At 40.6% G+C, this 27,016-nt stretch overlaps 1 protein-coding gene across 1 annotated transcript in view; it reads right to left on the minus strand.

Moving 5' to 3' along the window:
- The window catches only part of ADAMTS12 (ADAM metallopeptidase with thrombospondin type 1 motif 12), a 373,778-nt gene that overhangs the window by 156,240 nt on the left and 190,522 nt on the right, over window positions 1-27,016 (minus strand). Inside the window, 2 exon segments of the mRNA XM_021076980.1 lie at window positions 8,743-8,826; window positions 9,619-9,815. Of these exon segments, the coding sequence (XP_020932639.1) occupies window positions 8,743-8,826; window positions 9,619-9,815 (281 nt within the window).

Below are 27,016 nucleotides of genomic sequence, written 5' to 3' on the forward strand. Positions count from 1 at the left end.
GTGTTTGCCCGGGCCTCTGTGCCCCTCCCTAATGAGCAGTGCACGCATCTGCATAATGCCTTAACCAGAGCTCCCCAGAACGGGAGTGCCTGCCCAACTGTGAAGATTCGTTTTGTCTTTCCTCTGATGCTAGTAACGTGGCTTCTTAAAAGAACAGCATCCTTTCCCAGCTCTGTAGGGGACGTGGGGCCTTACTGCTCACTTTGTACCTGCTTGCCTAGATTCTGGATCCTTGGTGAACTTGTTGTAACATCAGTTTGTCATTTTGATATACGATCAAAAGGGAATGCTTGTCTCGAAAAATGTATATGATTGTGCCTCCAGCTTCTAACAGGCAGGACAGTTCTCAGAGCTTTCTGAGTGTCTGCTTTCTGGGTCATAATCCTCAGTTTGGCTCAAATAAAATTCCCTTTTTTCCCCTCTTAACTTGATAGGTAATTGAATTTTCATCAATAAGAAAAAAAAAGTTAGGGCCTGAAGTCTATCCCCAAATCTTGCTTTGCTTTTTTCCTTATTGCCTTTGTCAGTTCGTCTTAGAGCCAAAGCAAGTGCAATTAACCGAGCTGCTGGTCATTTGTAACTGGGTACGTTGCCCCTGTGTTGAATTCTACAATATAGGGCATTTAACACAAGGTCAGTGACAGCTCACTACTTTTCTGCTAGATGCTGTGACTCTTCCAGGAAGTTTTAATTGAGCTCAACTTTTTTCAGCTCCCTCAGCCTCTTTATCTCAAAGTCTCATAAGAGGTCAAGTTCAAGAAACATTCACTTGGTTTCTTGAATGCAGCTGATCATGGGTGTCTTGGTGAGCATCATTAGCTTTGTGTCAATACACACAGCCCTACATATACGCAAGATACAAAGGAGCTTCCCAGAGATCATGCTGGTTACGCCATGAATAAGGAGAAACTTGTACTAAACATTTCCTATAAAGCATCCTCATCATTATGTGAGCTTGTCAAAACAAAGCCCTATCCACATGAATTTTTCCTATTTCCTCTATAAACAGAAATAGATTTTGCTTTTTGTTCTGTCATCATTTTGTCTCACATCATTTTCTCCAGTGAGTCCAATTCACATCCCACATTCTCTTTCCTATTTATTTCTATTCATTTGAGTATGTGACCTGATTGGACAGGGAGGTGACCTAGAGGAAATCAGCCACGGCTCACAGAAATGGTCCCAAGTGGGAGAGAGAAAATGATTTTTCAAGAACATGGCTTTCATTGTAAATTGTTCTCTTTGTAAATTCTCTCTTCATAATGAAAAAAAAAAAAACCATGTATTGATTTCCTTGAGAATTTGTGATTCAATGCAAATCTGATCATGCTCTGCTTGCCAGGCTTAGGTTCCTGGAAGAATGAGAAGAGGCAGAGATGAGAAAAGTGGTAAAAAGTTTAATCGGAAAACTTTCCGTGTGTCAAGGAATAGCCCATCTGACTATCAGAGGAAGAGACTCTGGATTTTATTTTTAAAGTGATGAATATCTGGAGTTCCTGTCATGGCGCGGCAGAAACGAATCCAACTAGGAACCATGAGGTTGCAGGTTCCATCCCTGGCCTCGCTCAGTGGGTCAAGGATCCAGCATTGCCATGAGCTGTGGTGTAGGTTACAGATGTGGCTTGGATCTGGCATTGCTGTGGCTGTGGTGCAGGCCGGCAGCTGCAGCTCCGATTAGACCCCTGGCCTGGGAACCTCCATATGCTGTGGGTACGGCCTTAAAAAGACAAAAAGACAAATAAATAAATAAAGCGATGAGTGTCCAAGTTCATTGCCAATATTGTTGACATTTCTCTTGAAAAAGCAGCAGTTCTATAAGTTATTACAGACCCACAAATCACCCTGGGCTCAGAGGAACTCACCAGCCTGAATCTCCAAATTTAATAAGGCTTTTAACTCCAGAGTCTCATAGAAGTGAACCTATAACGGAATCACTCCAAGACCAAGAGAAATTTTCTGTGAAAAGAGTCACCTCCTTCCTGTCTGTCAGCCTTACTGCCACCTCTTCCAGCCAGCCTGACACCCTCGGGCTCCGGCCCTCCATGGCACAGTGACCTGGGGCCCACCTGGTTGGCTTCATCCCAACTTACTCCCATCCCAGTTTTGCCTCTATCCTGTTCTTAAAAGAAGTTTCCCACTTCTTATGATCCTAATCTTGTCTTTTACATTTTTTATTTTCCATCAAGGACTTTGGTACAGTTTCCTCATTCATGAAATGAGTATAAATAGTAACAAGTTTCTGGAGTTCCCGTCGTGGCTCAGTGGTTAACGAATCTGACTAGGAACCATGAGGCTGCAGGTTTGATCCCTGGTCTTGCTCATTGGGTTAAGGATCTGGCATTGCCATGAGCTGTGGTGTGGGTCACAGACAAGGCTTGGATCTTGCATTGCTGTGGCTCTGATTAGACCCCTAGCCTGGGAACCTCTATATGCCATGGGAGTGGCCCTAGAAAAAAAAAATGCAAAAAGACAAAAAAAAAAATAGTAACAAGTTTCCAAGGTTGTTGTGGAACCTAAATGATGACAATGACAATGATAAGAATAAGAAAGATCCTGACAAGTGACATGGATGGAGTAGCTTCTACAAGCCGGATACTATGCTACAACCTGAATTAACATGTTTGATTCTCACAGCAAACCTAGGAAGTAAATACTCTTTACCAAATGAAGAAGTGGAGGCACGAAAAAGTTAAATAACCTGCTGAAGTTATATGGCTAGAAAGAGGGGGGAGAACTATAAATCAGTGCTCGCCACAATGTCAACTCCTTACAAGAGGAGGAGGGAAAGGGGCAATGGGATCCCTAACCCCTGGCCCCAAAGTGGAGCAGGGAAGCCACCAAATGAATTGGTCTAGAGAAATGGAAATGGGAGGAGGCCAAGTTTGTGTCTAAATCCTGGAGGGAGCATAGAAGTTCAAAGGACAAAATTTGGGTCATAAAGTGAAAATAAGAACTTAACTCAGGGCTGCATGGAGACAGGATAGGAGTGAGAGCAAGTCAGTTAATCTCTAAAGCAACTCTGATTTCTTGACCCCCAATGTCTTAATATTCTTGACAAGTCTTTGCAGCTTATGGTTATGTGCACCTGAGTTTCCATTGGTCTGAAATATGACCTTTTACTCTTTGAGATGCCTTTAGGATGCTCCAAAGCAAGTATCAGACTACCTTAATTTATTCTCAATATGTGATGAAAATCCACAATGGTTTTTACATGGTGGTAACCAACAAAGAGAAACTATTGTATGTATGTAGATTAACCACCAAGTATCTTGAACCCACAACAGAAAATGAAGTCCAAAATGGTGTGAGTTGTTGGGTATGATTTAGAATAAGAAAGATGAGAATTATAGAAAGTCACTGATGCTAGGAATTCCAATGAATGGATAAAGAAAATGTGGTACATATATACAATGGAATTTTACTCAGCCATAAAAATGAATGGAATAATGCCATTTGCAGTAACATGGATGGACCTAAAGATTATCATACTGAGTGAAGTAAGTCTGACAGAGAAAGACAAACACCATGCAATATTACTTATATGTGGAATCTAAGATATCACACAAATGAACTTATCTACAAAACAGGAAGAGACTCACAGACATAGAAAACAGACTTGTGGTTGCCAAGGGGGAGGATGTGAGAGAGGGAAGGATTGAGAGTTTGGAATTAGCAGATGCAAACTTGTATACAAATGATGGATAAACAACAAGATCATACTGTACAGCACAGGGACTTATATTCACGATCCTACGATAAACCAAAAAGGAAACAAATATGAAAAGGAATGTATACATATATAATTGAGTCGCTTTGCTATGCAGCAGAAATTAACACAACACTGTAAATCAATTATACTTCAATAATTTTTTTAAAAAGAAATCAGATGAGTGGTTGGCAGGAGCTGGCGGGGAGAAGAAAGTGAGTAGTTGCTTGATGGATAGGGATTTCCTTTGGGATGATGTTCTGAAACTAGCAGTGATGGCTGCAAAACACTGTAAATGCTACTGGGTTGTATATTGCAAAATGACAAATTTTACAGTTTACATACGCACACACACCACACACACACACACACACATATTTATGACAATAAAAGAATTAAGAAAAAAATTAAGGGACCTCTCATTGTGGCACAGGGGAAATGAATCCGACTAGTATCCAGGAGGATGTGGGTTTGATCCCTGGCCTTGCCCAGTGGGTCAGTGATCCAGCATTGTCATGAGCTGTGGTATAGGTTGCAGACACAGCTCAGATCTTGAGCTGCTGTGGCTGTGGTGTAGGCCAGCAGCTGTAACTCTGATTCGACCCCTAGCCTGGGAACTTCCATATGCCATGGGTGTGGCCCTAAAAAGAAAAAAAAAAAAAGAAAGAAAGAGAGAAAGAAAGAAAGAATCAAGTCTTTGATGGATGAGACCTACTTCAGTGTCTCCATCTAATGCCACTTCCCACAGAGCCCCAGGGCCATCTCTTTAATGCCTTTCTCTCCATTTCAACCCTCGGTTTGGAATCATCCAGAGGCTTCCACAGGATTAGATCCAAATCCCTTCATGGGGCCACAGGTTTGTCATAACTTGGCCATGGCTGACCCCTGACTGCTGGCCTCACTCCTTAACTCCTCTTATCTGTTATGTACCAGTAGGGCTATATGGTGAGCAGCAGCAGACCCAGCTTCTGCCCTTAAGTCTTATATACTAACAGAAGAAAGGGCGCCAGGCGAAGAGATGTAAGGTTACAACTGGGATATATATGAGTTTACGAAGGAGAAACACACAGTGTTGTGGGGCATATGTAATAGAATATTACTGGGCATGGACATCAAAGAAGACTTGCCCAGCAAAGTGACACCGGAGCTGAGATCTGGGGATTAAAGTGTTAACTAAGTGAAGACAAGAAGGAAGACAGTCCAGGCAACAACAAGACCAGTGGCAGGAGGAAGCTGATGAATAGACGACTATCACTCTAGTCCAAGAGCACGGGGGTGTGGTAAGAGATGAGAGAGGGAATCAAGACAACACTGGATTGCTTTAAACCAGGAATGGGGTTCAGAAAGGGGCGTCAGGACAGCAGAGATGATCAGACTATCGTTCTGAGATCTTCTTGGCTGTAATAAGACAACAAGATTGAAAGGAATCTAAGCAAACCAGAAAGTATATACAAGAAAAGCTTAGGAAGAGATATCCTAGATTAAAGTGATATAAATGGAGCTGATCAGAGAAAACTGGCAGTACTGATGATGGCGTGGATATGGGTGAAGTGGAGAGAAGGAGGCCTTCTGGGTCTTTGGTGCCTACAACTGGAAGGATACTGATGTCATGCACAGAGATAGGCAACACTGGAACAAGAGCGGGGGTGAGTGGAGGTAGGCAGATTTTAATTGGCTGTGAGGCTCAGCCCCTCATAGGTAAAGTGCTAGTTTAAGCACTAAAGCTTTTGTCCTTATTTCCAGGTCCTTCTACCTCCATGTCCTTCCTCACTGTTAATTTCTTCTCCTCTAAAACCCAGCTTAGATATCCAAGTATCCTGCCTTATCCCAGGTACTCTTTGGCTTTTTTTCATACTGATGGAAATTTCTACTTGCAATGTTCTATTTTGTGCCTTTGTGCCCAAGACCCTAAGCTCCCCAGAATCAGGAGATAGGCCTTAGATTCATTTTTGTACCCTCAGTGGCTAGCACGGCATCTCACATACAGTTGATGGACCGTGACTTGAGTCTCATTTAAAGATGAAGAAAAAGGCAGGATGGAGCAATGATGTGATTTTCGCAGAGTTCCCTGCATGATGATGACAAAGTTAGGACTAGAACTCAGGTCTCTTTGCCCAAGAGCAGTCACCTCCCAACACCTCACACTGTGTTTTCTGCCTGTGGCTGCCACCCTGATGTTAATTAAGGGCTGGAATCATTGCTGTTTGTTGTTGTTGGGGCTGCTCATTCATCAACGATGTGAAGAATCACTTGAGTCATTATCTGGGAATCAAGAAAATGAGAACTGTGAATTGCAGCTCTCCAAAGAGCTAGCAATCCTGTTGTCAAGTTATGAACCTTGTACCACTTGGAGATTTTATAGAAGCTTAAATGAGGAAGATATTTGACAAGTGAAGGAAGGAAGCAATGGCTTTTTTTTTTCTTTTCTTTTCTTTCTGCAGCACATCATTTTTGTCTCGTTGCACTTCCAAAATGAGAATGGGAAGAAAAAAAAACAACATAATTGTGATGGGGTCAGAGAGGTAATGGCCAATCAAGTTCTTTCAAAGGATTCCACTGGCAGCAAGACTTTGGTGGCACTGTTTCCTGGGAACAGAGAGTTGCAGAATTATAAAAGGCTCATTCCACAGAAGCTGCAGTGTGAGCTCCTATTAGTGCCGCTGTTGGGACTGCAGAAGGTAAAGGATTCGCCTTCCCACAGCCAGAAGAACCTTCCTTATTTCCCCTCTGTGGGTAAGCATGCACCGATGCTAGGCCATTACGCAATAATGAAAATTTGTCCTCCAAGGTATCAAAGTATAATTTCCAAAAAGTTCAAAACATAATTCTCATACAAACATATAGTGAGCACATGTTCAAGATAGATTTAACACACTAATAAGGAGACAGGCAAGATGGCAAAGCTGGTTCAAAGACAGATGTGTGAAACTGATGCAACTAGAGTCGGTAAAAAAAGAATGCTAAATTAAATACAAAATTATGTAATATTCCACAGACCAATAAAACCATAATCTTTGGAGTTATCGTCTCTGCTGGATACAAATTATTTCCAAATTTACAAATTATTTCCATCTCTGTTGGACAAAACCCATTTGTACATTATGAGTTTTCTGCATGTTAACACCTAACTTTACCACAGCAAGGCCCTAACCAATGGTAAAAAATAATCATAGTTATGTTCCCCACAGAGTTAGGTAGGTCATGTTAGATACTGAGATGACACGGAGTTTTTGCTTTGCCTGGTTTCTAAGCTCTAAATGTTCTTAACAAAAGGTTCTTGGGAAGGGATACCCAAAGTCTTGAATGACTAGAGGAAGTGGGGGTGGTAGGGGAGAGAAGAAAGAAAAGGGATCCAGGCTCCAGAAATCATTGTTTTAAAATCTTCTTTGTGGAGGCTTCTGCTCCGAAAACAATAAACCCTGCCTGAGCCTTTTGGCCTCCGGGCTCTTGTTGATGGAGATTTGAATGATGCCTTTCTTCACTTATCTCAGCCCCTGGTAAAGGGCTATAAATTGCAAAGTCATTTCATCAGGTTGGCTGGTTCACTCCTTCATTAAATTTCACTCTGTTTATTCATTTATTCATTCACTCATGCCCAAGCACTGTGTTAGGTGCTGGAGATGAAGCCGAGAATAAAGAATTTAGTTTGTGCACTCATAGGATTCACATTCTGATGGTGGCTGAGCTAAACAAAAAAAGAGTAAACAAATGCACATAATATTAATGAAATGTGAGAGCAGTATTAGTGAAGTAAGAACAGTAAGTGGGACCAGCTTGATAAGTAGGTTGGTCGTTGAGACCTCTCTGAGGAGGTGGCATTTAAACAAAAGCCTGAGAGGTGACAAGGTGCCCACCATGAGCAGAGACAGGGGAAGAGTGTTTCAGGCATTGAGAACCTCAAATGCACAGGCCAAGAGGCTGACAAGTGTCTCATGTGTTCTTGAACCTATCTGAAGGCCAGTGCAAATGCAGAGTGACATCAGGAAAAATGGGAGGGTGGATGGAGGTCTGATCATGAAAGTCTCTGCAGGACATAATAAGAAATGTTGACATTGTCCTAAAAAACATAAATCTATTAGTTTTGTGCAGTGGTGTAACTCATTTGTATTAAAATGCCATTCTAACTGCTACATAGAGACTGGATTATGGTTAGGGGTCAGGGCATGAAATAGGAAGAACATTTGGGATTTCGCCAAGGTGATTCAGGAAGGGTACCATGAGGCTGAAACCAACACAATGACTGTGGAGGTGCTAACAGTGGGTGATTTTGTGATGTATTTTTGAAGGTAGGAGCACTGTAGGGATTCCTGTGGAATGTGGAAGATAAGAAAAGAAGGAAACAAGAAAGACTTCCAGGCTTATGCAACAGTGCAGAATAGCACTATTTACTGAGATGGTTGTGATGGAGGCTTGGGGAATGGCAGGAGGAAGAACTGAGATGATTTGGGCAGGGAGTGACCAATAATTCCATTACTCAGTTTCCAAGTTCGAGTGGACTAAGACACATCCAACATGTCAAGCAAGCAACTGGACAGGAGTCTGGAGCTTAAGTAGGAGGTCTGGGCTTGAGATATCAATTGAGTCTCAGCATACAGATGTTCTGTAAGTCTCTGAAGATAGATGAAATCCCCAAGTAAAAATGCAGAGAGACGAGTGGGCCCAGACCTGAGAGACATGTATTACTGTGCAGATAAATAAACAGTATAAAAGGTTCCATATTTCCATGTCCCTCCTAACGTTTACTGAAACCAGCCAGCCATAACATGATTTAGTCTATGTCCATTCTGGAATATTCTTAGTCACTGTGGTCCATCTGATTTTCGAGTTACTGGAGACGAAAACAGATGGTTCCAAGAACATACATACATCTTGGAAATGTTCTCCATCTCCCACTTGCCATCACTGAATTCCCAAGAAAATAACACAGATGCACTTCTAAACATCTGTCTGGTACTTCTTTCTTATCCCTCAAGAGATCTTGAAGAAAAGAGGTAGGAATTATGAGGATCCAGGTCAGAAGAGAATTTATTCCTTACCTCTTCTTCTTCCAGTAGAATGAGCCGGACCACGACAATGTGAATCGCGTTGCCAATGCTTGGGTTATGGAACAACCCAGTGACCTAGAGTTGGAAATGGAAACCATTAGCCTCATGTGAACAGATAACAGATGAGCGCTGGTGGAGAGAAAAAAAAAACAGAACCGTAATGCACTTCAAATTATTCCTTATCTTATAGGTCAGGAATTTTTGGTAGAGTGCAAAGAAGAGTTGGATATGCCCGTGTGGGAAAGCAGAAAACATCAATAATGGAAAGCAAACATCATCAAAAGAGAAGCTTAAAATCAGGGGTCATTAACTTTATTCCAATTCTAGCTCCAACTACCTTGAAGAAATCATGTTCTAGTCCTTTGCCTCAGTTTATTCATTTGCGAACGAGCATAAATCAGTGAGGGGGAAAAATCATACTAAAATGACAGAGTCACCTGATAAATAACTCGTAGAAAATATTCATGATAAATTATAAGTTTTCACAGGATACATGTTTTTAGGAGAAAGACTAGTTTGTCCTGAATTTCCATCCTTAATTATTTAGGCAGGGAATATATTTATGAGGACCAATATATTTTAAAATAGGATTACATCTGTATTAATTTTTATTAATAAGATGAATATGACCACAAGTGATTACATAAAATATATTTTAAAATATAAATACACTTACAGATATAATATTTATACACATATATAAACAATATAAAATGCATACATAGAAATGTATTTATAAATATAAATAAATATTTAATATATACGTGAAAAGGACCCCAAAAAAGTCTTTTCTTTCTTATTCTGGGGTGGAGGACATCTGACAGTAGTTATTCACAGCTGCCCCTGTCCCCACACGGTCTGCCATACCATGTTCATGATGGTGAGGATGTAGGATTCCACATTCTCGCTGCCGTGGTACTCAATCATCTTTGTGTCAGCCACCACCAGCGTCTCCACCCACCTCTCCTTGCTGATGGAACGCCGAGAAAGGCTTCTGCTTGGCGAGCTGCTCCTCTCCCACTTCTCCCGCTGTAGCTCTTGCTTCTGGGAGGTGCCAAGACTGTCTAAACATTGACCAGAAGATAGTGGGTTTATTCCCCCTCTCTCTCCCACATGACTGACTTCTGTTTATGAAGATGCAAGGCTGTAAGCTTATGTTTAATGATGAGTGAATGCAATGCTCTGATCTGTATCACTGAAATGGAAGGAGAGGTCAATTTAAATGAATATGACTATGATAAGTGAAGGAGGTGCAAAAGTACTGCTTTAAAACAACCATTACCTATTTCATTAAATAGGTCCCTCATTATTATAAAGATATTATAATCAAGAATGGGAACTCTCTCTTTCTTCTCCTTCTTTCCTCCTCTAAATTACTCAGTGTTACTGAATGCAAGGCAGAGTACCAGGTTTAAAATGCCAAGTTGTTTACCCTCGTGGACACCTGAGGTACACTTCCATCTCCATTTTGCAATGTGGAACCTGATGCCCAAAGAGCCTGGTTGAATAACTCCCTCAAAGTCACACAGCCCAGAAGATCCAGGATTTTCTGTCTTACAATCATGCATTTTCATATACACCACACTGTGTTCCACAGAGTAAACATGTATCAAAGTGTGGAACAGGAAAGCTGGAAAAGTTGCATGTGGTTCAGGACAGCCTACTTCAAGAAGGTGTAAATACAGCTAGAAAACATCAAGAGAAGGAAGGCCAGTAAAATTCTCAAGATGACTAATAGGTTTCAGTATGGAAAATATTTAATACATGAGGATCATAGTTTGGAAGGCAAAACCCAAAGGAGAGGCTATAGAATCATCAAGAGAATTGGAATCATTCTCAAACCCCAGAAGTTTGAGAAGAACCTCCTTGAAACTTGAAAGAGGTCTATTTAAAAGCAAAATAAGAATAAGGTGCTACTTTACACATTGGGAAGCTTAACCCAAGCAGTGGTCAAGTTGAAAAGGAGTCAATGGCCCAGAATGGCTTATAGAGTTGACATAAAATGAATTTTACCTAAAGAGTAAGTAAGGAAAGAAGGCTTCCTGGGCTGATGGAGAAGCAGAATCTCAGTCTTTGAAGATTTCTATCAGGAAGATGGCCACACACCTCCTACCTTCTCTCAGCAGCAGCCCGGACCCCTGAGCTTACATTTATTCAAATTTGTCCAAAGTCTCATAGCTAATAAGCAGCAGATGAGCATTTGAAATGAGTTAGCCTGAATCTCATTTAGATTGATGGCTTGGAGCTGGGGGTGGGATTCCTGGGCATCGTGTGCTTGGAAAGAGGAAGAAGAATGTCTTAAGTCTGATAGGGTCTAGATGGCTTGTCCACTGCTGACAACTATTCACTCCTCACCCCTTTGGGCCTGGCATGAACCACTTCCTCAATGAGGCATTTGCAGGTCCCAGGATCATGGGCAAATGTTCTCATCACCCCCAACCCCATCCCCATATAATGAGAAACAGAACTAAACTCTTACTTTAACATTTAATCATGGAACAAACCCTTTCTTCAAACAAAAACTGTACAACAAGATGCAACGAGCAAGGAAAAGAAAGTGGCTGTGATCACTGGGATATGGCAGATGGCCCTGAGGGGGTTTCCACAGGGCATAGCTTTAAACCACCAGATGACACCATCTCTCTGGGACCTTTCAACCCTGGTGTTGTCTGAGTTGAACAAACATACCTTTCCATTAACCACACAATTGTCAGCAGTTTGCTGCTATCACCCACTTGCAACCAGATCCCCTCCTGGCAGAACACCGTGGCCTTTCCCAACAGAGCTGAATGTCAGTGTGTGGGCCATATCCTTTAGGGACAATGGCTGACCTGCCAGAGGTGACTATCTCTTCAGGCTGGCTTTGGGTAGATTGGAAACGCCTCGGCTAGGAAGCTCATTTTAATTAAGAAGAAGTTTACTTCATTCACTTGGGAACCAAAAAGATTTTTGCACTTAGGTAATGGACTAACCATCTCTCAAAACTGGCCACTCTATTAAAGTGAAAACAGCTGTCCTTTTTCAAACAAGTGAGGCTACATGAATCTAAGTTATAGATGGCAAAAGCCATCTTGAATTACACCCCAGGTTTAGGGGTGACAAAAAGGAGAAGCACCTGAAAAATGAAAATGAAATATGCTCTCCAAGGGCTGACTGGTCTTGCTTTACGAACCCCTCACTTCATTCAGAACCTGCCAAAAAAAAAAAAAAAAAAAAAAAGAAAGAAAGAAAAAGAAAATGAAAATGAAAGAAAGAAAGGCAATGACAGACCATTTTGGAAATGTGAAACTTCCCCAAATAAAAACATAATTAAATCAAGTAAAAATAAAAGGGAGGCTTTAAGATCTCGTTCAGGAGTCAATCAGAAGAGAATTTATAAAACAACTTAATCCATTGTTATTTTAAATTATCAATGTCACTCATTACTAATACTTGGAACACTAAGGAATTCCACTGGTTTGAGATCTAACTCCACACTCTTTCTTTCCCTTCCTCATCTTCTGAGAGAAATGTTCTGATGCATTTCTTATAATGAAGACCAGATGTGGAGGAGGCAGCTGGGGGCAGAAGGAAGACCAAGAAAAACTGAAGAATCAGCAAAGTGGATAATGAGCCCCAGCATGCTTAAGCATTGATAGAATTCTGATGGCACATTTTCCTCAGCTTCTTGACTGAGGGATTGGTGAATAACTCCGGACCTTCACACTTCACCCAGGGCACTGTGAGAGGCTTCTGATAGGCTCTAAGTCCTCAGTGGTGAGCTCTCCTTTTCTGAAGGTATCATAAAGAATTTACTCCTGCACAGTTAACCTTTTCATGTATGGTAGGGAATTCTACCAGCCTATTAAAAATGAACTATGTTGTGAATCTCCAGGTGTGGAATTTGGTACCCTGTTTCCCAAGCTTTCTTGACCTTGCAACTCATTGTTTTCAGAGCTCTTATTAATACCTAGCGTTCCATGGCACATCACTTGGAAAATACAGCCTTAAGGAAGACAAGCTCAAGGAGGATTAGATTAAATGACTGTTAAAGCCTCTTCAAATGACAAGAATCTGCCATTCTAAGATTATCTGCATAAAAGTAAAGAAAAAAACTCCTTGTCCAGGAGCTACAGAGTGAGAACAGAAACCCAGGTTTCTCTAAGTAGCTTATGCTTTCCTCTTCATTCTTTTTTTTAAGGCTGCACCTGCACATATGGAATTTCCCCAGGCTAGGGGTTGAATTGGAGCTGCAGCTGCTGGCATATACCACGGCCATGGCAACACCAGATCTGAGCTGCATCTGTGACCTCTGCTGCACTTGCAGCAATTCTAGATCTTTAACCCACTGAGTGAAGCCTGGGATTGAACCTGCCTCCTCACAGAGACAACATTAGGTCCTTAACCCACTCAATTACAATGGGAACTCTATCTTCTTAGGTCTTAATGAAAGTTTATGTGCTGATGGGCCAGAAAGACCTATTACATAAGTAGAGCCATTGAGGCAGTGGGAGAGGGGGTCTCCTGGAGAATGGAGCTCTCTTCCATCTGTAGGGATATGGGTGATGGACCAGCATGGGGCCACCTTACCATTTGCCTAGGGCTGGTCCTGACCTTCTAAGGAAAGGCCCACTCTGGAACTCCGTATCTACCCCCTACACTGTCTGGCAGTACTTTTAAAGATTTCTTCTTCCTTTCCAATTTGGATTCCTTTTATTTCTTTTACTTCTCTGATTGCCGTGGCTAGGACTTGCAGAACTATGTTGAAAAGTAGTGGCGAGAGCGGACATCCTTGTCTTGTTCCTGATCTCAGCGGGAATTCTTTCAGCTTTTCACCATTGAGAATGATGTTCGCTGTGGGCTTGTCATATATGGCCTTTATTACGTTGAGGTAGGTTCCCACTATGCCCACTTTCTGAAGAGTTTTTATCAGAAATGGGTGTTGGATTTTGTCAAAGGCTTTTTCTGTGTCTATTGAAAGGATCATATGGTTTTTATTCTTCAGTTTGTTAATGTGGTGTATCACACTGATGGATTTGTGGATATTGAAGAACGCTTGCATCCCTGGGATAAATCCCACTTGATCATGATGTACAATCCTTTTAATGTATTGTTGGATGCGGTTTGCTAGTATTTTGTTGAGGATTTTTGCATCTATGTTCATCAGTGAAAATGGCCTGTAGCCAGCATTTTTAGCAACATGGATGGACCTAGAAATTATCATGCTAAAGTGAAGTCAGCCATACAATGAGACACCAACATCAAATGCTTTCACTGATATGTGGAATCGAAAAAAGGACAGACTGAAATTCTTTGCAGAACAGATGCTGACTCACAGACATTGAAAAACGTATGGCCTCCAGAGGAGACAGTTTAGGGGGTGGGGGAATGTGCTTGGGTTATGGGATGAAATCCTGTGAAATTGGACTGTTATGATCGTTATACAACTACAGATGTGATAAATTCATGTGAGTAATAAAAAAAAAAAGATTGCTGAGTTCTCCAAGTGTAGTATGTGTTCAATAAATATGGTACAGACTACCTAACAGGCTTTTCTTAATGCTCAGATGTATCTACAGACATAGAAGGAAGAGTGAATCAGTGATATCCAAACACATGGAAGTCACTCTAAGGTGGTGGGTGATCTAAGGTGGGTACCTTCCACCTGTCCCTTCTCTGTTGTTTGTATCAGGTCCTTAAAACTACCGTATCAAATACCATATCATGCCTAACGCAATTTGTGCCTGCCTTTATGATGACTGTGTCAGACCCCCAGATGTCCCAATATTTGTTCTTCCTCCTTGACTTTTTGCTGGTCACACGGCCTTAGAATAAAGACTAAATGTTCCAGCCTCCCTCGTGACTAAATTCTGACTAGCGGAACACCAAGGGAAGTGCTACAAGTAACTTGTAGAACTTAACGGGAAATAATAGGTACTTTTCTTCTTTCTCCTTCCTGGTCTGAATGTAGATGGTCTAGACAAGGAAGTAGAAGCCAGATGTCAAAGAAGATAGAACAACGAGCAAGAAGACAGACAATAGGAGTCCAAGTTCCTGATGCTAATGGAGCACTACACCAGCCTTGGACATTGGAGCTCCAAATTTCATTGATGTAAGTAATAAATAAAAGTCCGTTTTTCAACTAGAATGGAAGAGGGTTGTTTGTCTGTTTTGTTCACTCCTTTATTCCCAGCACCTGGAATAGTTCCTTGCACTCAATAATGATATCTTAGTAAATCTATTTGGAGTTTTCTGTTGTGCATAAACATGCTGAATGATATGATGATTTAACCATCCCCTCTGTATCTGTAAGCACGATCTCTTCTTATTCATAACCCTCAGGGGGTGAGGATGCTTCCATCTCCAACTGGTAGCATTTGATCCAAACCATCAGCTCATTAAGTTGATTAAACATAAATAAACAGTGAATTCTCTTTTAGTAGCTTTCCTCCGTCATTAGCAGGAATAAGACTGATCCACCCAATGGCTTCTAGAAACAGTATGTTCATAAAGGCTATATGCCCACTCTCTTTCTAGAGAAAATCCCATGGATCCTATGTACACTCTTATTAAGAGATCTGAAGGTACCAAGGTTTCATGGAAACGAGAAGAAAACGCTGTACATGGTTGGGAATCTCAATTCGTATGCACTTTTAAATTTAGCAAGAAACTTCTGGGTGATACCTATTGGATTGTCCATTTATTAACACTCTATCCATTGGCATCAAAGGCTCAGCATATTAATTAGAAACCCAACAGTCAGCTACTTTTGCTGCTGCTACCCTTCAGATCACACAGGACTGCCCAATATTTCAACAACTTGACCCCAGGGCTTAAATAGGTCTAAGCTCTTCTTAGATCCCCAGAATCCCTGAGTAAAAAATATTAACTAGGCAAGACAGCAATAATCAAGCTGAAAGTCATGAATAAAGAAGTGTTTGAGCACACTAATCAGAGAAACAGATCACAGAGACCTTGGGAAGCCATATGCCCCCTTCTGAGCACACAGCTACAGAACCATTCCTGCCTGATGCAATAAATTTTACTATATTTATATCTAGTCATTTTCACATAAGTACAGGCATATAACATACACACATATGGACATTGTTTGCACTTCTTTCCCTCTACTTAATGTTTAATTTTACACCAATATAACCTCTTGCATAATAATTTATTATAATATTTATATTCATTCAGGTTTCAAAATGTGCTTTTTTTCTCCTCGCCTAGTACATGGTCCTCCTTCACCCAGACCTAGGCCAAAATAAGTTCATTTCCTTACAATTTTCCTGTGCAGGGTGTTTTTTATTGGTTGGTTTGGTTTGATTTCTAATACAACCCTTCACTGAGAATGACACTTTTTCAAAGTTTTGGCTTTGTGCATGGGTCTCCCTCTAGCTCTCCATCTTCTATGAGCTCAGCAACTTGTCCTCAGACCTGATATGTGGGCTCTTAAAATCCAGGGTTCAGGAGTTCCCATTGTGGCTCATCAGTTTAAGAACATGACATGGTGTCTGTGAGGATGCAGGTTACAATCCCCGGCCTTACTCCATGGGTTAAGGATTTGGGGTTGCCTCAAGCTGTGGCATAGGTCACAGGTGAAGCTTGGATCTGGCATTGCTATAGCTGTAGCATAGGCCTGCAGCTGCAGCTGTCATTTGACCCCTAGCCTGGGAACTTCCATGTGTGGCAGGTGCAGCTATAAAAAGAAAAAAAGAAAATCCAAAGTTCGGAGCTCCAGGGAAGTCACTGTATTCGGCATTTGGTTAACATCTGGTATATTTGGTCTTATCATTCCTCTCTTCCTTCCTTCTTCCTTCTCTCCCTCCCTTCCTTCCTCCTTCCCTCCCTCTCTCTCTCTTTTCTTTCTTTTTTTTCCCTCTGAGAACTTTGATCATACTCACGTTCACTCCACTATTTGCATTTAAAGAACTATTTTTTTCAAAGCTCTTTAGCCAGAATTTTTCAGTTTCCCATACTAGAGGTGGAGACTAAGGACTTCTTCTCTCCAATATTTTTTGTGTGTCACCTCTCATGGTAAAATTCAGCGGCACCAGTGTATTTACCTACAAAAATATTTTTTAAATAAACTATTTAAAAAGCATAAAGCATAGAGTTTCCCAGTGTGTTATAAGAACCTGTTTATAAAGCATAGAGTTTCCCAGTGTGTTATAAGAACCTGTTTATAAAGCATAGAGTTTCCCAGTGTGTTATAAGAACCTGTTATAAAGCATAGAGTTTCCCAGTGTGTTATAAGAACCTGTTTTCTAAATACTCCAAAGTCACTGAATATATCATGTTTTTCTTAGCGCTCTGGGATATCACAGACCAGAAAGAGTAACTTGGGGCAGGGAGAACTCAGGAGATATCAATTATAATCCTTGGGGACATTATATCAGCTGCAGTCATGGATCACTGTGCTCTTGTGACAAGTGCCAAACAGAGACTCTGCAGTTTGCTTTTTTCTAGTAAAAGTCAGCCTGATATTATTTTTGTTATGAATCAAAGGCAGGGTTTTATCTCATCTATTTTATCTATTATCAAATGCAGCACATATAGTGGATTTGCCATTGTTAATTCCTTTTTTTTTTTTTTTTGTCTTTTTAGGGCTGCACTTGTGGCATAGGGAAGTTCCCAGGCTAGGGGTCCAATCAGAGCTGTCAGCTGCCAGCCTAAACCACAGCCATAGCGACTTGAGATCCAAGCCAAGTCTGCGACCTACACCACAGCTCACGACAATGATGGATCCTTAACTCACTGAGTGGGGCCAGGTATCAAACCCACATCCTCATGGATATAGTTGGATTCATTACCACTGAGCCACAATGGGAACTCCAGCCATTGATAATTCTACTCAAACGTCTGTATTTCATTTAATTTTCTTCTTCCTGAGTCAGCCTGCTGTTTTGGACAACATCACCCTGAGAGGGAAGACTTTTTTTCCAAGAGAGAACTGGATCAGTGTCCCAGTCATCTGTGTAACTCAAGACTCAGCCTACCCACAAATAAAACCAAGCACCTTCGGTCAACTAATCTGTGACAAAGAACATACAGTATCTTCAATAAGTCGTGCTGGGAAAACTGGACAGCTACATGCAAAAGAATGAAACTAGGACATTCTCTAACACCATAAACAAAAACAAACTCAAAATGGATTAAAGACCTAAATGTAAGGCCAGATACTATAAAACTCCTAAAGGAAAACATAGGCAGAATGGCCTTTGACATAAATCACAGCAACATCTTATTGGATCCACCTCCTAAAATAATGACAATAAAAACAAAAATAAATCAGGGGGACCTAATTAAACTCAAAAGCTTTTGCACAGCAAAAGAAGCCATTAAAAAAAAAAAAGACAACCCACAGAATAGGAGAAAATTTTTGTAAACTGCAACCAACAAGGGTCAAATCTCCAAAATATACAAACAGTTCTTATAACTCAGCAACAAAAAACCAACCCAATCGAAAAATGGGCAAAATATATAAATAGACATTTATCCAAAGAGACATATGGATGGTCAACAGGCACAGGAAAAAATGCTCAATGTCACTAATTATTAGAGAAATGAAAATCAAAACTACAATGAGGTACCACCTCACACAGGTCAGAAAGGCCATCATTAACAAGCCAACAAATAACAAATGCTAAAGAGGGTTTAGAGTAAAGGGTACTTTCCTTCACAGTTGGTGGGAATATAAATTGGTAAAACCACTATGGAAAACAGTTTGGAGGTGCCTCAGAAAACTATAGAACTACTATGTGATATAGCAATCCCACTCCTGGGCATTTATCCAGATAAAACTGTAATTCAAAAAGATACATGCATCCCAATGTTCACTGAAGCACTACTCGCAATAGCCAAGACATGGAAACAACCTAAATGTCCATTGATGGATGAATGGACTAAGAAGTTGCAGTATATATACACAATGGAATACTACTCAGCCATAAAAAAAGAATGAGATAATGCCGTCTGCAGCAACATGAATGCAACTAGAGATTCTCATACTAAGTAAAGTAAGTCAGAAGGAGAAAGACAAATACCATATGAAATCATTTATATGTGGAACCAAAATATGGCACAAATGAACTTCTCTACAAAACAGAAATGGACTCACAGACATAGAGAACAGACTTGTGGTTGCCAAAGGGGAGGAGGGAGAAAGTGGGATGGACTGGGAGTTTGGGGTTGGTAGATGAGAACTATTACATTCAGAATAGATAAGCAATGAGGTCCTACTGTAGAGCATAGGGAACTATAACCAATCTCTTGGGGAAGAACATGATGGAAGATAGTATAAAAAAAGTGACCCATGTATGATTGGGTCACTATGCTATACAGCAGAAATTGACACAACACTGTAAATCAACTATATTCTAATAAAAATAAATAAAAAAAGACTCAGCCTAGAGCCAGGCATCTTTTAATACATAATAAATATTTGCTGAATGAATATATGGATTCATTTACTTAATAATGATTCGTAGGGGTGGGTGATGTACAGAGCAATAAATGAAACAAAATAATAGTATTCAGGTTCTAATGAATCTAATTTGAATCTAATTTGATTAATTATTTATTAATCAGCACAAACCCCTTTGGATTTTTTGCTTGTTTGTTTTCTGTTTTTTGTCTTTTGGACCACGCCCACAGAATGCAGAAGTTCCCCAGGCCAGGGATGAAACTGATGCCACAGCAGTAACCAGAGCCACAGCAATGACAATGTCAGACCTTCGCTTAACCCGCTGAGCCACCGGGAACTCCAAACATGAGCCCTTTTGGGCCTGAATTTGGGATAGTAACAAAAGAAAGTACTATTCTAGAAAAGCTGCAAGCAGATAAACCATCCAAAGGGCTTGTTTGGGCTCCATGGGATTCATTAATTTGTAAATGCTAAGCGGTCTTAAATAACTACCTGAAGACGAATGCTACATCCAGGGTGACAGGACACTGGTTCCTTCAAGGGCCTGATGACAGCTTCCTAAGTCATCCTGGCCTCCCTACACAGGGCAAGAAGCTGAAACAATCTGGATAGTCAGGGATCAACTCTGGTTCTTTTGTTTCCACACATTGTGATCTCTAATTGAACACCAACTTTTCCCCACACTTAGTAATATTAAAGATTTGTAGAATGAAAATGGAGGTACTATATTTATTGAAAAAAATCCATGTCTAAGTGGACTCATGCAGTCCATCTGACTGTTTTTGAGGTTACTGGTTACTGCTGGTTACTGTTGGTTACTGTTTCTGGTTGCACAAGGGCAGCGCAGCCTTCTTAGTCAAGGGTCAACTGAATTTCAAATGCTGACAGTGTTAATGGGCCAAAGAGGAGCAACAATCTAGTAAGTTGTAGCAGGAGTGTCCTGAAAGTCACTCACAGAACTAGAGCCCATCCATTTAGGGCCAGGGCTACAAACCAAGACGCCCAAGGCCACCAGCTATTTATTGGTCAGGGGCTGCTTCTGATGGGAAACCTGGATCCCACAAATACTGAACTCATCCTTCCCTAACTTTCCTTGAGGGCCCTTCATTCGTTCAAGGAACATGTCATCCAACTTTGCTTCCCAAACACACTGCTATTCTGGAGTGAAGTCCCACCTCACTCTAAGGGACAAGGGAATCCACAAAAAATAACAAGGCATTCCTATTTCAGCTCTGAAATGTCTTGGAAGCTCATTAGAGAAAGTGAGGTTGTGGGTAATTTTTCCTTTTATTCACTCTATTGTATTTTCTTTTCTTCTTTTTTCTTTTTGGCTACATTCACAATATGCAGACGTTCCTGAGCTAGGGATCAAAGCTGCTGTCACAGCAGCAACCTGAGGCACAGCAGTGACAATACTGGATCCTTAACCCACTGAGCCACCAGGAACTCCCTCTATTGTATTTTCTATATTACATTTACAGTTAGAAAGAGAATTTTTAAAATATGGTGAAGACCCTTTTATTTTCTGCACTGCAATTTTATAATTTAATAGTCACATTTTTCTGAGTTTCTTCTCTAATTCTCCTGTTAATGTCTGTTCTTTTAATTGAGTAACCAAAGGCTATTCTCCTCAATCATTGAAAACGCTCCCTTAGCAATAGCATTCACATAATAATCACCCATGTAATTACTGAGAAACAGAAATCTACCCAATTTGTCTATTCATTCATTTCCTGGTTCTCCAAAGGTAGAGAAATAGACCTGAGGAAAATGCAAAATCAAGGAAGAAAAAGGGAATTCTCCCCTCTAAGTAATAAGCCAGCCATTCTTCCATGAAGGTCTGTGGCTGGGAAAGCACTTGGAAGCTATGAGCCAGCATTTCCATTAAGGAAGTAGATATAAGAGGTATAATGAGGGACATTGAACTTAGCCAGATACATACACTTCTTGGGGCCAGTGGAAAGAACACTATGGTCCAGAGAAGCAGGGGACAATACAGAGCCACCAGCCACACGCTCAAGCAATACACAGCCACCAGCCACCAGCTCAAGCACGTAAAATGCGCCCAGCCGAAACTGAAATGTGCTATAAATATAAAATACACTCTGGATTTCAAAGAGTTAGTAGGGAAAAAAAGATCATAAACTATCACGTTAATGATTTACATTGGTTACATGTGGAAATAGTAACATTCTGGACACCGTAGGCTAAGGAAATTATTAAAATTAATTTCACTTGTTTCTTTTTATTTTTCTCTCTTTTCCCCCCAGGTTGCTAGGACGTTGTGAATTATATATGTTACTTGTGTTTGTGGCTCACATTATGTTTTTATTTCATAGCACTTGTTCAGAGCTCAAGGTATGTAGACATTGGGTCTTTTTTTTTTTTTTTTTTTGATATTGGGTCTTTTAATTATTGCTTTTGTCTAAAGCCTGACTCATGAATTGCAATAAGGAAGGAATAAATTAGAATATGGGATGAGTGTCAACATGATACTAGCCAGGTACCAGGGTCACAATAAGTGTTATTTTGATTTCCTCAGTCTTATTTGCAACTAGAGATATGATGTTCATAATAGGTCAAAACTGTAGCTTCTCTCGTTTTCAGTGAAGGCTTTTTTAAATTAATTCCACTGGTTGGGGAAAGCCGTGACTTTAGCCAGCCTGGCTGCCTCATCTCTGCCCTCACTTTGTAAATATCTTAGTTCCTCACCCACTAAAGCAAAGTGACAAGGAAGTAGCACTCAGAAGCAAATAATTTTTACCTATTTTTTTTTTTTTTTTGAGGGCTGTACCTGCAGCATACAAAGTTCCCAGGCTAGGGGTCAAATCAGAGCTACAGCTGCCAGCCTGCCACAGCCACAGCAATTGCATCTGCAGCCTACACCACATCTCACAGCAAAGCTGGATCCTTAACCCACTGAGCAGGGCCAGGGATCAAACCCGCATCCTCATGGATACTAGTAGAGTTTGTTATTGATGAGCTACGACAGGAACTCCCTACCTATTATTTTTCTATCATCTTTTTTTTTTTTCTTGAGAGAGAGGTAAATTCTAGCACTGAGATTTATTTTTAAAAGCACCTTCCCGTCCACAGACATATGAATAAACAAAATTCAGTATATATGTACGATGGACAATTATTCAGCCTTAAAACAGGAAGGGGATTCTGGCACAAGCCACGATATGAATCAAACTTGAAGATGTTATACTAAGTGAAATAGATGGTCCCAAGAGGACAAACACTGTCTGGTTCTTCTTACATGAGGTGCTTAGTCAAAGTCATAGAGACAGAAAATAGAATAGTGGTTGCCAAGGGCTGGCGGGGAGGGAAATTATGAGGAGTTATTGTTTAATAGGTACAGAGTTTCATTTTGACAAGATGAAAAAAAGTTTGGGAGATCCACAGATGGTGGTGATGGTTGTGCAACAATGAACTTATTAAGGCCACTGAAATGTACACTTAAAGTAGTGAAAATGGTACATTTTCTGTGATATGCATTTTACACAATGTAAAAAATAAACTAAAAGAAAAAATAACTTCCACGGTAGATGGTGAGTGTTGACATGAACCCAGATCCACCCAATCGCCTAAATTTTCTATTGCAACATCCATAAATCCTCATGGTGACCTTTGGGTCCTAAGACACTCAGTCACTAGTCATAGTTGCATGATTGCTGAAGTGCTTATTAGGGCATTAACATTTCAACAAGTGCGGTTATCAAAGTAAGTCTTTTCTAAATAAACTTCAGTTAACATTTTAATTAGCCAGAAATTCCACTTTGCCAAACACTCCAGCGGAATGAGGTTTGACAAGAACATCAGTGAAAACTTCTTTCCCTGGACCTTTGACTGCAGCCTGGCAGGTCCTGCCCCTTGTGACTTTGTCCCTTGTCCTGGGCCTATAATCCACCCATCACCATTGACAAGCCAGTCTTGGCTTAATCTTTGTCTCTGCCCACTTCTGCCCTCTTGAGGCTACTGGAGTTTCCTAGGCAGCTGTTTTTGGTTTAATGTTGTCAATATAAGACACTGTTGCCTGCAAATCCACCTGCCTTTTAGGACTGTATATATCAAAGCATCTAAATTTTGTTCTCTAATCCTCCACCCAAATCTTTGTTTGTTTGCCCCCAAAGAGAGCTCTCTCAACATACATCTACCCCCATATAACCTCTCTGAGATGCCACTTTGGGCCTGTTGGCTTTCAAGATAGGAGCTCTCCAATTTTCTCTTCTCAAAAATGGGATAGTAAATTCAACGTACTTCAACTGGGCTATTTCATCAGGCATAAGGTATCGTCATATATTCAGAACCTGCCAAGCCTGCACTAGCCTCTCTGATGAAAGTGAACTTAGAAACTCTCATTGTCTTAACCTCAAGAGGTTCTAATTTATTGTTGAAGAGAAAAACACTGTCTGCCAGAAACATGATCATATATGTAACAAAGGCTTCAATGTCAGTAAGAATGATGATAGGCATTTAGGGGGAAAAGAGATGAAAGAAAGCTGGGTTCAGGAGCACCTGCCATCTTCCAGTCACCATGCCAGGCCCTGAAAGTACAGAATGGTTTCAATCAACCTCACTCGATCTCTGTAGAGTCAGCAGATAGAACAGACTTACTTCTCCTGGTGTTAAGTAGGTCTTTCTGGGTGGGTTGAGTGTCACTGGACGGAGGAGACAGGAGAGAAGATGGGTAAGCAGGAAGAACACAACTGCGGAGAGAAGGATCCCTCTTGCTGCCTTTTTGAGAAGTCAGAATGGCCTGGATAATTCCAAACTGCTTAATCCTCAACTGTTTGCATTTGCCAAGTGATCAGAGGCATCTGCTCGCCTTCATGTTATGCTTTGCTTATTACATTGAGCTTGTATTTCTGAACCTACCCACACTGGGATGGTGGAAGGAATCCAGGGATCCTGCAAAAAGGCTGCAGATGGAAGCTGGACAGGGATTCTAATTTTGTTGCAAAGATTCCACAAAGTGGACATTTCCCACCTCCATAAATAAGCGGTAACTTGTCACAGTTCCTGGTGCGTGAATTTGAAAACTGAATAATGCCAACTAGAGAAGCTTAAAGAATTCAAATGGAATGAGTGAAATTTGTGGATCCCAATAAGAGCATATACCTTTACACAATCACAGTTGCTTTTCTTAACAACCTGGGAGTAGGAGAGGGGTATGTCTAACCCCATTTTCTGGATAGCCTGATTGCATTTTAATTTATTTTTCATTTTTATTTATTTACTTATTTTTTAGGGCTGCACTCATGGCATATATGGAAGTTCCCAGGCTAGGGGTCAAATTGGAGCCACAGCCACTGGCCTATACCACAGCCACAGCAACTCCAGATCTGAGCTGCATCTGCGACCTACACAGCAGCTCATGGCAATGATGGATCCTTACCCATTGGACGAGGCCAGGGATCAAACTGCATACTCATGGATACTAGTCAGGTTCATTACCACTGAGCTATAATGGCAACTTCTCAGTTGCATTTTTAAAAGCTTAACTTAAAAGCACACACACAGAGATCAATGGCACAGAATAGAGGACCCAGAAATAGACGCACATGAACATGCCTAACTGATTTTTGTCAAAGGAGGCGATATTGGAGCCATTGGACATCCATCGGAAAAAAATCCAAAAAACTTAATTTAATCCCTACTTTGCATGTAAAAATTAATTCAAAATTCTATGAAGGAATGGACTTAATAAAATGTAAAACTACAACATTATTAGAAAAAATAGGAGAAAATCTTTGGGATCCAGGAGTAGGCAGAGAGTTCTTAGACCATCACTAAAAGGAAAAAGAGATAAATTGGACCCCATCAAAATTGAAAACTTTTGTTCTGCAAAAGCCAGTGTAAAGTACAGAGCGTCACTTTGGGGTGAGTAAAATGTTCTAAAGGTGACTGTTGTGGTAATGGTTGAACCACTCTGTGCCTTTACTAAAAGCCATTGCATTGTACACGTCAAATGGGTGAATTATAGTTTGTGAATTGTGTCTCAACAAAGATGTCATTTTCGTAAGCCTCTGTGAAGAAGAGAAAAGACAAGCTACAGACTAAAAGAAAAACCACATACCTAACAAAGACTAGCACCAAGAATAGATAAAGAACTCTCAAAACTCAACAGTAATCCCCCCAAAAAAGAATCAAATTAAAGAGCAAAAGATAGGAACAAACATTTCACTGAAGAAAATAAATAGATGTCCAAAAATCACATGAAAAGATGTTCAACATCATTACCTATCAGAAGATGCAAATCAAAACCACAGTGTCACTACGTACCTATCAGAATGGCTAAAATTAAAAACAGGGACAATATCACTATTTGATATTGGATGTAAAGCAATTGGATCACTCATACTCTGCTGGTGGGAATGGAAAAGGATACATAACTGCTCTGGAAAATAGTTTGACAGTTTCTTATAAAATGTTGCACACAGTTAACTATGACCCTGCAATTGCAGTCTCGGGCATTTATCCTACAGAAATGATGAGCTACATTCACCCCAAAACCAATAACTAGATATGTGCCAGCTGTCTTTCAACAGGTGGATGGTTAAACAAATTATGGTGCATTGATACCACAAATACTACTCATCATTGAAAAGGAACAAACTATTGATACACACAACCGCTTGGATGAATGTCTAGGGAGTTATATTGAGTGAAAAAGACCAATCCCAAAAGGTTACATACTATATGATTCCATTTATATAACACTTTGAAATGAAAAAAATTGTAGAACATTTTAGAACAGCTTAGTGGTTGCCAGAGCTTATGAATGGGGGATGGGGAACATGAGAGGGAGCTTAGTGTGGTTATAAAAGAACAATAAGCAGAATCCTCCTGGGGATGGAACTATTCAATATTCAGACTATCAGTGGAGTCATAAAACTACACATGTGATAAAGTTGTGTAGAACTACTTTTATATACACACAAACACATACACATGGGCACAAGTGGAAGTAGGGAAATAGGAATAAGATCAGTATATCACGACAACATCATTACTCTGATTGTAACATTGTTCTATCATTTTTCGAGATGTTACCATTGGCGGACACTGGATGAAGGGTACAAGGATCTCTTTTCATTATATTTAACAACTATGTGTGAATCTACAATTATCTCAATACATTTCTATTAAAATAAATGAAATTATTTGTCTGAGCTCATACAGTAGCAAAAACTAAAACCTAAATCTCCCAATTGCTGGTCTGCAGTTAGTGGCTCACTGCTACTCCTCTGGCTCACACAGCCCTTCTGGGCTTCCAATATGTGTGTGCTTCCTGCTTGAGTGGACTTAGCACCGAGGAGAGCAATTGCTGAGCAATGGGAGCTGGGGGGTGGCTGGGCAGGGAAAGTACCCATAATAATGATAGTCTGCATGATACAATCCCAGGTATGGGGAATCAGAGATGTGTGCACAAAGAAATAAAAACAAATAAGATGAAAGTAAATCAAATACAATCAGCCTAAAAGAGGCCTAGCTAGGCTGTCCCCTGCTAGTGGAATTTCTCCAGGTTCTGCTTCCCAACATCCCACCACTCTTAGAACCTCCATCCTTTTCTGGTTTCCCTGGTGATGCCAAGCTATTGCTCTCTTCCAAAATCTGTTCTTTCTTTCCTACTAGCTGGGCCTGTGACTGCCTGGCTACTCCTTTTATTAAGCGTGACCCAATGTGAGCTTCATCGGTGGCCACTATGGAGCATGCAGATGGTGTTCACTTCTTGCTCTTGAGCTTCTCTTGAAATGGCAATGGCAACCCCCATGCCATCCCAGTGTAGCCCCTGGGAGCATGTCTGGATCAGTAAGAAGTTATCCACATCTGGATGTCTGGAATTACTGG

Source organism: Sus scrofa, chromosome 16 (genome assembly GCF_000003025.6).
Source record: "Sus scrofa isolate TJ Tabasco breed Duroc chromosome 16, Sscrofa11.1, whole genome shotgun sequence".
Classification (NCBI taxonomy): domain Eukaryota; kingdom Metazoa; phylum Chordata; class Mammalia; order Artiodactyla; family Suidae; genus Sus; species Sus scrofa.